We start from the raw sequence: 13,027 nt of genomic DNA, 5'->3' as shown, positions 1-13,027 counted from the left end.
CTCTGCTAAGCTCATACATTTTTTTTGCCCTTCTGTTAGATTTTAATGAAATCCCTTTATGATTTTTTTAATGATAGGAGTATAAATTACATGTATCTTCCTTATTCTGCCTTGAATGTCCTAATAACCTAACAATGAGAAAGTAGATATCACTAACTATAGCCCTTCCTTAAAAGCTTATCTATAAAAACAATCCCAAAGTATGTTCTAGAACAATTGCATCCTTTGGACTCAGATCATACCCTACTGTCTTTTGTGAGTCTACCTTGTGTGGGAAATTGAGACCTTCTCCACATTGTTGTCTGGCCTAAGTTGATTTTCTTTCATGATTTTGAAAGGGGAACCATATTTTACCCGGTCACCCTTATCACATAGAACAAGTCAATAGAAAACATCCAGGATATACTTCAGTGAATCGATGCTGAGTGTGATAAGAAAGAACTCTGGCAGAAACTTTCCAAAGTGAGCATGTCATTTCATGAGGATTAAATGTTTTTATTTCTGTCTATAAATAAGATCTTGGTAAATGGGATGAGTGAACAAGGTGGAGTGTGTTTATGTAGACTTAAAAGGCCAACTCCCTGGTAGTTCTCTCCCCCCTCCCCCTCCCCCCCATCTCTGCTCTGTTCCTCCCGATCCACCAACAAGCCCAACAACGTCATGCTATGAAAACATAAAGGGAAATGAATGCCTTGAGCACCTTCTGGGTGGCAATGGAAGCAATATGGATGACACTGATTCCCAGCCTCCTCCGTCAACTCTTGGCCCATTTCTTCCCCATAGTGACAGCCAGCTTCCTTCCTAGGTGTGCTGAAAGACTTCAGTCCAGCCCAAATAACCATATGTAGTTAGTCCACACTTTTCTCCTCCTCCTGCTGCCCACAAATCCTGCCCAAGTGCTCTTGAAGTTACCAGGCCAAGATCACAGAATGAATCATACCTTCTTTCTGTTCCTCTTCTCCTGGGAAAGGTCATATTGATGGATTCAAATGTTTAATCCTCAATTAAAAAATCTTACTGATTTCCTTTAGTGCTATCCTAATTTGAGTGTTTGTGTGTAGCTTTATGAACATGTTATTTTTCTGACAATACTCATGGAATGACACCTGGTTTCGATTATTTGTGAGATTTTAACATTTATATTTTTAAATGATCTTTTTATTTAAGTGGTTGTCCAGAGGGGTTACCAATTTGATCAATATCACCCCTTTCATGATCCTTCCCCATCCTCCCAGTCCCACCCCACCCCTCAATTTTCCTAGGAAAGTTTCCTAGGATATGGGTTGAATTTTATGACGGCATTCTCTCCTACTTCATTCCTTTACCCCACATCTCCTGGACTTTCCCATCTTTTAAGTGCCAGCTTTCTAGTATTCATTTTGTTGAACTGTGAGGTTTTTCTTTTTTTGGAATTAGAAAAGTGAATTGTCTACTAATCTAGTCAGTGCTACTTTTTCCCTGAACTAGAACTGATGAATAAACGACTTACATAAAGCCAAACAATTACTGTGGTTCAGCTGAAGTTTCTGTATTTATTATTTGGAAGGAGGATTATTTTAATAACAGTTAAAGGTAGTTATTTTGCCAGGTGGATTTATCTTAATTCTAATGTTATTAAGCAAACTGAAAGGTTTGGAATTGGCCCATAAATCACTTCTATCATGTACCTGGGAGTACTTCTATCTTGAAGAAAACTTGTTTTCCTGTCTCCCTTTTCAGTGTTTTCCTTTTGCACTATAGTCTTTAGAACTTGGCTGAAGGAGACGCAAAGCAATTGTGTTTCTATGCTAAACCATGATGTTTACCCTGGTGATGAATCAGGTTAAAATTCATTTGTATGAACAGAGTTAGTCAGTAGAGTTAACAAAGCATTACTTGTTCATCAAATCGATGATGATGATGATGATGATGATGATGATGATATGATGATTGGCCAACTTGCTACGGGAAGAGCACTGACAGAAATTCCATGTCAATTTTACAGGTGATGGAGATCAAGGGACAGATGATCCACGTCCCAGAATCAAATTCCATTTTGTTTTTGGGCTCACCGTGCGTGGACAAGCTGGATGAGCTGATGGGCCGAGGCCTGCACCTTTCAGACATCCCTATTCATGACGCCACCCGAGATGTCATCTTGGTTGGCGAGCAAGCGAAAGCTCAAGATGGCTTGAAGAAGAGAATGGATAAATTGAAGGCCACTTTAGAAAGAACTCACCAGGCCCTGGAAGAAGAGAAGAAGAAGACGGTGGATCTTCTCTACTCGATTTTCCCCGGCGACGTAGCCCAGCAGCTGTGGCAAGGACAGCAGGTGCAGGCCCGGAAGTTTGATGACGTCACCATGCTCTTTTCTGACATCGTTGGTTTCACTGCCATCTGTGCCCAGTGTACGCCCATGCAAGTGATCAGCATGCTGAACGAACTCTACACCAGATTTGACCACCAGTGTGGATTTCTGGATATTTACAAGGTAATGGGAGTTTAGCTGCTGGCACCTAAACCCTGCTTGAGAGCAAACTGTCATCTCCATTAAGTTGTAAGGAGACACTTGTCACTTAAACTTCATAGCAAATGCCCTACGTATCTTTAATTTAGCAGTGTCTATACAGAATGCAGGATTGGCTGCTTTGTGAGTAAACTTTCATTCTGAGTCAGCTTATAGTATCCACAAAGGTAGCTATGAATCGTGACATTTCTCAATAAGAAAATAAAACTTTCTGTACAGTTCTCTAAATTCATGACTATTAAAAATTGAACTTATAATCATTCTAGGCACCTTTGGGCCAAATATCTTGCATAGAGAATGAGACTTCTTTATAAACAAAGAATTTCATGTTGAGAGGTAAAAGGAAACACATTAAAACATGCATGACTTCATGGGTTCAACCATGGGTAAGCAGAGTTGTCTACCATCCATTAGCTGCGATCACTTCAACTCTAAAAGAATAGGTGTAAATACTTCCAGCTCCTGCCTGAATGACTGATGAGTTTTAAAGAAAATGCCTTAATATTTCAAGTTACATAATAAAGAGAATGTTAGAGATTGAGTAGTACCAAAACACATGGCATCTATGAATGCAGATGGCAGGCGGAAGTCACTGAATGCTATTGAATAGTAGTGGGTAGAAGACGGGGCGGGGGGGGGGGGAGGAATGAGTATAATCCAGGGCTCCCTCGGATCAAAGGACAGTATGTGCATGTGTGAAATTTCATAGGAAACCCCTTTGAACAAGTAACATACACCGAAAAATCATGGACATCAGGAATGGAAAGTACATCCTGTCCAGAGCTTGTAGAGTTGGTGGAAGGGTGAACAGAGAGGGCGAGGGTGGGCAGAATACTTCATGTACATGTGTGAAAATGGAACAGTGAAGCTTGTTGGGATTGTTTTGGAAATGGGGGAGATGAGAGGGAGTGAAGGAAGAGTGAGTCTAATCAAAGTACATTCTGTACATACAAGTTCAAAATGAACCCCCTCCTCCACCTTGTACAACTAATTAATATTTTTATAGAAGGAGAAAAAAGGAAAAATTTCAAATGGCATAGCAGCCACCATTTATTGATTTGCTATGGCAAACTACTCATTTCTTGTTAGAGTCATAGCAATATATTGAATAATTCATTCCCAGAGCTACCTAATAAGTAACTGCAAGTTGACGTGGAATTTCGTATGGATTTCACAATGTCAGAGAGAATTGCTCTTTTAAAAAAAATATGAAAGATAGCAATTACCTTTCATATAAAGAGTGATCTGTAGGTGTTTACATTTTCTTCTTTACTGATCTGTGCAGACCTGCTGTACAGATTACGATTAGCCCCAAATCAGATTTGGAAAGAGCCCATTTTATTTTGTAGGTTTCAGATTATGCTCCAGAGGTTGTATCTTCTTGGAGTGAGGAAGTCTCATAGATACAACGCACACTCGCACACTCGATGGTTACTGTTTTAGTTGAGCCTCTCCCTCCTTCTCCCTCCCCCTCTCTCTTTCTCTCTCTCTGTCTCTCTCTCTCTCTCTCTCTGCCTCTCTCTCCTTTCTCTCTTCTCTCTCTCCTCTCTCTCTCCTCTCTTTCATCAGTTGTGGGGCCTGGGTGCTGTCCCTGAGCTGCTTTTTGCTCAAGGGTAGTGCTCTATCACTTTGAGCCACAACTCCACTTCCAGTTTTCAGGTGGTTCGTTAGAGGTAAGAGTCTTATGGACTTTCCTTCCCTAGCTAGCTTTGAACCCTGATCCTCAGATCTCAGCCTCCTGAGTACCTAGGATTATAAGCATGAGCCACCAGTACCTAGCTAGTTGAGCCTTTATTGAGTAGTAAGCTTTCATTGTGAAAGATGGATGAACGATTTCCCTTATGAAATAAGAATTTGTATAAATTACCTTTAGCTTCTGTATAATTTATCACAATAATTTATAGGAGAACTAGCCAAATGTCTTTTTTTCCCACTTTGAGTGTCTTATTTTTTAAAGCCAGATAGATATATTGAATCCTTCTCAGAAAAGTGAGGAAATTAGCCTGCATTTGCCAGCACTTTTAAACTTGCTCCAGCCTTGGGGCATTACTATAGCAATCCCTGGAGCCAGGAACTTCTCCTAATTCATAGATTTTATCTGTGTTAGGTTCTTACAGGGAAAACTGTCACAGTGCTTTTGTTTCATTTAGCCTGATGTTTATATTGTTAAATGAGAAAGATGCATAAACAGATTCACTTGAGAAAACATGCTGGAATCTCATTGTTAAACCCACATACCAGAGTTTGAGACAAGAATGGTAATAGTCCAGGAGTTTGCAAAGCTGTAGTGCATCTCTAAGAGTATGAGACTCTTCCTTGACATCTTTCCTGTGTGTCAAAAAGCAGATGGCAGTTTTTCCCTTCCTTCCTCCTCTGTAGGCGTAGTCTACCGGGTGCAGGAGGGGTGCAGGCAACGAGGAGCACATTTTTAAAAGAAGAAACTGAAGCTGAGTGCAGGTGGCTCTTACTTGTCATCTTAGCTACTCAGGAGGCTGAGATCTGAGGATTGTAGTTTGCAGCCAGTCCCAGGCAGGAAGTCCATGAAACTCTTATCCTCAATTAACTATCTCCCCCACCTCCCCCCACCAAGAAAAAAGCCAGAAGTATAGCTGTGGCTCAACTGATAGAGTCTTGCTAGCCTTGAGAAAGAAGCAGGGACTGTGCTCAAGGCCCTGAGTTCAATCCCTGGCCTGTCACAAAAGGAAAAAAAAAAACCACAGAAATGGAATAAATTCTTATATAATCTTTAAAAATCATCTTGTTCCATGAATGTCTACAAAAATTATTTTAGTGATAAAATGCCTCCTACTGTTGGGCTGAAGGTATATGTAGTGGGGTGGAATTCCTATGATAAACCCCAATATGGTCTTATGTATTAATTTATTTATTTTTGCTGGTCCCCGGGCTTGAACCTGGGGCCTGGGCTCTGTCCCTGAGCCTCTGTGTGTTCAAGGCTAGCGCTCTACCACTTAGCCAGAGAGCCCCTTCCGGCTTTTTCTGAGTCATTTATTGTAGGTACAAGTCTCATGGACTTTCCTCCCAAGCTCGCTTTGAACCGTAATCCTCAGAGCTCTGCTAGGATTACAGGAGTAAGCCACTGGTGCCCAGCTCCAGTGTGATCTTTAACTCTCAATGGAGGCAAACATTGAGTCTTGACTGTCAAGCCTGGGTTAGCAAAAGGAAGAGAAAAAACAACAACAAGAGCAGGCATCCAGGAAACACCACAACCACAGTTCTGTGAGACCAAGAAATCTGATCTTGAGACTCTGAAAAGAATCCAAGTATCCTAAATCTGACTGGAAGATCAGGAAAACAGGAAGGAGTCAAAATCCAAGTACAGTCTTGCACATGAGCCCTTGCAACTGGGCACCAGAGGGCCATATTACAGGAGCTGGAAAGCAACCTGTCCAAACGCAAAGATAAAGAGGGGCTTTGGGATAAATGATACAAAAGCAGAGTCTAGGCCCTGGCTAGGACCAGGCTTGGGGGCTAAGAACACACAGGACACCACCACAGAAGCAAAGGGAAACAAGTATTGCAATTTCCCTAAGGATGAAGAGATGTCCACTGGGCCTTTACAGAACTAAACAGAGGGATGTGACCCACAAAACATGAGGCCAATTCTTATATCCTTTCCTTAGAATGCAAAGCATCTAGTATGGATACTCTTGGGCTTAATCCAGTTTGAAAACTGTCAGGAGGTAGCCTGACTTGTGAAAATCTCCTAATGCCAATATGACTTTATATAAGCACCAATTCTCCATACATGCAGCATAATTAGAGGGGTTATGAAAGCCATTAAGGCCGTGTACATTACATTTCAGTAATGTAAGTACATTGTTCTACTTCATTACTACAGACTCCAATTAGCTGTAATTCCTTACCTACTTTGTAGAAGCAAGTCTGTATGTTCTGTCGTACTATGTATCTGTTAACCACAGTCCTTAGGCTGGGGGTGTTTATGAAGTCCAGAGTTTATTCTCTTCGTGGGCTCTTGCTCATGGTGCTAGCCTGTGGCATGGCCTTGGGTCTGCATCCTCACAGGGCAGGAGGCTGAAAGGGAAGAACACCCACTCCTGCAGGCTTTCTTCATGGTGGCACGTAGCTATCGGTAAGAGTGGAACCCTCACCAGCCTGAAACTTGCCTTTGGGCCCCATCTTCTGACATTGTGGTACTCAAGTTCTCCACTTGAGTGATGAAAGACACAATCAACCCTTAGCACATTCTGAAAATGAATGTTAGAAATTCAGAAATAGTGATTAAAAACTAACCATTTTAGAAAGGTTTATCAGTTCATTTTTGAGTGAACACGGATCAACTGGTAGTAAATAAATACAACTAATCAATGGATACAGAAATGAATATTATTATTATTGTTATTTTATTGTAAAAATACTGTACAGAGGGGTTACATGGGCAAGATAATGAGTATATTTCTTATCAAGCATTGTAGCCTCCTCCTTTGTTTTCCCTTCCCATCCCTTCCCATCTTCCCCCCACACACACACTCCCCACCCAATCCTCCCCCCCCCACCAAAGTTGTAAAGTTCGTTTTCGACATAACGACTTGTACATCTCATTGTTGCAATGGGTCCACCTGTATCCCTATTTAAATGATTTGTTTTTTCCCTTCCCCTCCACAAATTATACCGACATCAAATACAATGAAAGCAGGGGTTATACCATGGGGGAGGGACATACAAAGCAACAAAAATATAATCTTATAAATAGAAGTGAATATTATTATTGGGAAATAGATACGTAGAGATAAATATGCATCATAGAGAGGTTTCTACATCCGTTGATCAGTGTCTGCTGTGAGCGTGTTTGGTAACTTCCCAGGGAAGCTGCTGTGTACCATCCTGAGCAAGACCCCAAAGGCTTTGCGCAGATACACTGGGAGCATCAGCATTTGCATAAAGAGCCAGGACAGGCTGAAGTCTTCATCTTTTAACTTGCTTGGTAAAAGATGAAAACCGACATTTCTCACAGGAAGTGGCAAGGGTTAGAAAACTTTATGCCTCAGGAGTTTTGATTTGTCTTGACACTTGACAGCGTGGAGCTGCCACGCTGTCTGTTCATCGGACCTTCCGCCGGCCTTCATCCTTCCAAAGCTCAAGGGCTCACTTCACACCAACTGGGATTTTTCAGGGAAAAAATAAGAAATGAAATGCTTCCCTTTTCCCTCTTGTTTTGTGTTATCATAACACAGAGAGCTTTTCAAAGAACTTCAGTTCTGGTTTGACTTTTATCAATATGTAAATAGCCTTTTAGTCGACTTCCCATTTAGAAAACAGTTCATTGGCTCCCTCCCCACGCCCTCCACCTAGATTTACCTATTTTCTGTTTTAATGACAGGACAAATACTTCTGCAATTGATCACAGTGAAGGGTTTCTACTAGTTCTTATCTGTGGCCTACCATCAACATCAAGACGTTTTCTTTTGCTGCAATTTTTCTTTTATTATGAATCTTGAAGCTGCCGCACAGAGGAGTTGCCATTGAACAAAGCAGCTTTATGAATACAGTTTGATTGAAAATGAAGTGCCTGCTCGTACTTTAGAAAAGAGGAAATTTCTGAAGTAAAAATATAATTACTGATTTCATTCATTCTCTCATTCGATAAACATTTGGAACTTGCGCTGTGGAGAAGAGGGCATAACTTGCCTACAGGCCAACCCACTGTTATGGAAATTAGCATATATTTTTAGCCCAATTTTAATGAGTGGAAAAGAAGTAATTTATGTGCTTTGGGAGGTAAGGTGAAAGTCACAGATAAGCATTCTGTTCTGACATCTTTTCTACTAAGGGGATTATATTGTCAGTTTCAAAATAAAGTATGGAAGGGGATTTTGTCTCATTAATTTTTTTTTTGGCCTTTGGCAAGCACTTAGGTTGGAGATAAGGAAGGTGCCCATGCTAGAAGCATCGTTGTCTTTTCGTTCCCCTTATTTTTTTTCCAGTTCAACTGAACAATATCAGTGCTGTCTTAACTACACTACTTGGAATTTTTATCTTCCTACTTTTAAATCACTTCATTTAAACTCTGTCTTGTTTTCCTCAGCCATAAATCAAGAAACTAAATCAAGTTTATGTAAAATGATTAGACTAGGTCTGGTCATTGTTTCTCAAACAGGGTGTATCTGGGTTTGTATGAAGTGTGTAAGTGTGTGTCTGTATATGTGTATGTTATGTACATGTGTGCACTAAGTATGCTTGGCTTGGATGATCACGTGTTTGAAGGCATACAATCAGTTTACCAAAAACAGATAAAATACTTCTGCATTGGCTTCATTCTTTCAGGTTGTTAGGATTTAAAGCTATGCCAAAAAAAAAAAAAATGGGATGGGGGATAAGAATGAGGACAAGGAGAAATTGCTTTTTGCCATGTATTAATCCTTGCTAGAGACCCAACTTGGCATACTGATGTTCTAAGACTTGTCAGAAATCCTTTGCTAAATATTCACAGAGTGGCAAAAACCATTAGGGACAATGGTGATGGAAAAAGCTATGATCATCAAGTGGGTTTTTATGTTTGTTTGTAAACAGGTTGAAATAACTGGCAGGAAAACTTAAAAGTGCAGAAATGCGCACAAATTGAAAACTAGTTGCTCAGATAAGTGGTTAGCAACAGTTGGAACTTAGAACTTAATTTGTTACCCCACAGAGATACTACATAGAGACAAAGTTAACTCATAGGGTCAGTGTTTTTTTTCATTTATGTCATGGAGTAACGATTGTGTGGACATATTCATTCTATACCTCATTTGTTGCTAGGTTGTTTTTTAATATAAAAAAAGGTGATGAACTTTGTCAAATGTCTTTTCTGCAACTATTGGTACAATCATATATTTGTTTGTTTTTGTGCCGGGTCCTGGGTCTTGAACTCAGGGCCTGGGCACTGTCCCTGAGCTTCATTGTGATCAAGGCTAGAACTCAACCACTTGAACCACAGCTCCACTTCTGGCTTTTCTGGTGGTTAATTGAAGATAAGAGTCTCATGGAATTTCTTACCCAGGTTGGCTTCAAACCATAATTCTAAGATCTCAGCTTTCTGAGTAGGATTACTAGTGTGAACTCTTGGTGCTCAGCCATATGTTTTGATTTTTTTAAAAAATCTCTCATTCTGCTAATGCAGCAGATCATATTAGTTGATTCAATATATTAAGCATTCCAGATCTTTGCATCCTAGGGCTCAGTTCCTCTTGATTATGGTATGTGCTCCTTTAAATGTGTTATTAGATTTAGCTAGCTTGTATTTTACTGAAGGGCTTTCATCTCTGCTTATCCGGGCACTGACCTGTAATTTTATTTTCTTGTAATATTCTTATTTGGCTTTGGTATCACACTTTTATTGGTCATTAGAATGACTTTGGAGGTATGCCCCTCTCTCTTTTTAAAATTTTTTTGTCTTAATTTCCTATAACTATACCTAAGCTGAGAGGATAATAGGTTGTCGGTCCGTAGTTTTCTAAAATATTAGAATATTAGAATTGGTGGAGACCATCTTTTAAGAACAAATCCTTAACATATCTTTAAATATAAAGAACTAGATGAATTATATGCAATTCAGAAATAGAAATATGTTACCTTTAAGGAGTTTTCAGAAATAGCTATTCTTTTTATTTAGTGGTTGATTATATGATGAATGTTATATTTAAGGTTAATAAGTGATGAGTATAAATAAAATTTCATATATACATCATCAAAAAAATAAAAAGGAAACATCCTTGTAGTCACGTGTGATACTATTTTCTTTCTTTGTAAATAGGAAATGATGATACGTTTTAGGTTTAGGTGTAGGTACTACATTTTGCTTATGCATTCATTCACTAATGGCATCGTTATGTTCTTAGAGACTGTCCAGTTAAGCTATAATAGAAAATAGCTTTTCAAATCTTCAAATCTTTCTCTGTTTTACTCTATTTTCCCCCTCTAAATCTGTTTCTTTTTGCCAAAAAAATATTGTCTGAGCAATAAAACATACTGTCAAATTCCTATTGAAAACACTACATAGTTTTTAAAAAAGTAAATATAAGCCAGGCTCTGTAGTCCTAGTTACGTAGGAGGCTGAGATCAGATCAGGTAGGGACGTCCATAAGACCATTATCGCCAATAGGAAAAAAAAGATTCTTTTTTTGGTGTATCACTCCTGGTACTTGAACTCAGGGCCTGGTTGCTACATTTTTATTTTTTGCTCAAGGATAGTGCTCTATCACTTGAGCCACAGCTCCACTTCTGGCTTTTGGATAGTTAGAGATAAGAATCTCATGGACTTTCCTGCCCAGGCTGGCTTTGAACTGTGATCCTCAGATCTCAGCCTCCTGAAGAGCTAAGATGACAGGTGTGAGCCATCCGGCGCTGGGGTTAAAATCAAATTCTTAATGAGATGTTTTCGCTTGTTTGCTACTTGCTTGGACCATACTCTTCACTTTTGAGACATCAGGTAACATCTTGAACATTCCTTAGGTGTTCATGAAAATGTGAACAGATCTGCAACATGCTAAGGACTGGTTTAAAGGTGTGTTAAGTTCAAAATCTATAGAAAACCTTTCTTAGAAAATAATAAACTAGGGGCTGGGAAGGTGGTTCAGTGGTAGAATGCTTGCCTGCATGAGGCCCTGGGTTCGATTCCTCAGCACCACATAAGCAAAAAGAAAAAAGCCGGAAGTGGTGCTGTGGCTCAAGTGGTAGCAGGGACAGCGCCCAGGCCCAGAGTTCAGACCCCACGACCGGACCCCCCCAAAAAATAATAAACTAATATTTATTTTGTAGAGGGTAAATGCGGAAGGACTCAGAGCGATATAACTGAGTGTAAGCGGAGTTGTAGAAGGTACAAAAAGTTTGCCAAGAACATTGAGTTGTTCCTTTTGACTGGAACATGGAATCATATTTGGTGATAGTGATGGATGAGCCTTATTTTTAAAGATGTTTACAGGACTGTATACTGGAGCAGGCGGGGGGGAGGGGTTACTGATTGGCCTGCATCTAATGTGAGTGTTTAAAATTAAAAAATTGACTGGATTTTTCAATGTATTTTTCTTTGCTAACATGCCTCAGTATTTAATAACCTTGGTGATTAATGGCCTGGGGCTTGGCACCAGTATTTCCCAAATAATTGACATTCCTGTGCTGTATCTGGAATTTACACTGATACAGCTCCTGAGAGTTTTATCCAGAAAGGAGCTTTCTTTGGTAGGAAATCGCTTGGAATCCTTTTTTCCCCCCATTTGGGAGTCACTCCCGGGCCAACTCGCTGCTCTATTTATATCCATGGCCTCGTTTCCAGTGCTGAAGAAACTCAGCACTGTACAGACAGCCTTAAAAGCAGTATTTGGGTCAGAAGCATCCACCAGAATGAGTGTAATTAGAGAGACTATTTTCTTTTTTGAAATAATGAAAGGATGTTTTGGAGGTAGTTTCATCAGTAAATCCGTAGAGAAAATGGTTTCCCTGCGAATCGCTAAGTCATTACGTGCAGTCCACTTGGGTCCATTTCACAGTACTCAGCAACTCTGTTTAGATCACTGAATGTTTGTTTCCTGCGCCAGTACACATTTTCAGCACTTGGGTTGTGTGTGTGAATCTGTGTGGTGTGGGTGTGTATGTGTGTGAAGTGTGGGCTGTGCAGATGTGTGCATGCACATCTGAGCATAGAACATGTGTGCGTTTGTGCACACACATGTGTGTGTGTGGCGTATCTGCAGGTGTGCACACACACGTCTTTGGTCTTGGAGGTAGAGTCTAAAGTTCTGAGAAGGAACTGTCGGGGAAAGTTACTAGTGTGGATGGACGGTAAGAGAGAGATAATGAGTGTACGGGGGTGTGTGGGGTTGAGGGAGGAAGTGGCGTCTCCTTTCTGAAAGTCCATTGGCTTATTTAAAACACTGACCACCCAGGTGAATATCATACTATTTTAAATTCCTATCATATATTTTAAATTCCTATCATATACCAGAGCTCTTCATAGGAAAAAATACCTGGCAACTTGTGAAAATGAATGTAGTGGGCTTACATCTGGATTTTGATTTTGTGTGTGTTCTGTGTGTGTGTCGGTGTCTGTGAGTGCACACATATGTACACATGTGCCAAGACTGGGACTTGAACTCAGAGCCTGGGTGCTTTCCCTTAGCTCTGTCACTCAAGGCTAGTGCTCTTCCACTTGAGCCACAGTTCTATTTCTGACTTCTTTTAGTGGTTCCTTGGACATCACATTCTCATAGACTTTCTTGCCCCACCTGACTTTGAACTTCAACTCTCAGATTTCAGCCACTTGAGTATCTAGGATTACAGGCATGAGCTACCAGCACCCAGAACGACCTACATTTTAACAAGTACCCTCAAGCAGGTGACTCTTATGCAGTTGGCCCTAAGTTTTGCATTTGAAACCCTTGCTTTTTGGCCATTAGGCATCACGGACCCCTCGATGAAGTAATTTGATGCAGTTTCAGGCATCCTAACACCATGCTAGGGATCCTAAGGACAGATATTGTGATGCATGTCTGTAATCCCAGCTCTTTG

At 40.3% G+C, this 13,027-nt stretch overlaps 1 protein-coding gene across 1 annotated transcript in view; it reads left to right on the top strand.

Annotated features, from left to right (window-relative positions):
- The first annotated feature begins 1,969 nt into the window (after positions 1-1,969).
- LOC122104166 (guanylate cyclase soluble subunit alpha-2) overlaps positions 1,970-13,027 on the top strand; it is an 81,523-nt gene continuing 70,465 nt past the window's right edge. Inside the window, exon 1 of the mRNA XM_042674870.1 lies at positions 1,970-2,470. Coding sequence (XP_042530804.1) covers positions 1,970-2,470 — 501 coding nt within the window. The remainder of the gene's footprint in view (positions 2,471-13,027) is intronic.

This window comes from Dipodomys spectabilis, unplaced genomic scaffold (assembly GCF_019054845.1).
Source record: "Dipodomys spectabilis isolate Male_0828 unplaced genomic scaffold, ASM1905484v1 ptg000023l, whole genome shotgun sequence".
Lineage (NCBI taxonomy): Eukaryota > Metazoa > Chordata > Mammalia > Rodentia > Heteromyidae > Dipodomys > Dipodomys spectabilis.
This window is presented reverse-complemented; position numbering and strand designations above follow the sequence as displayed.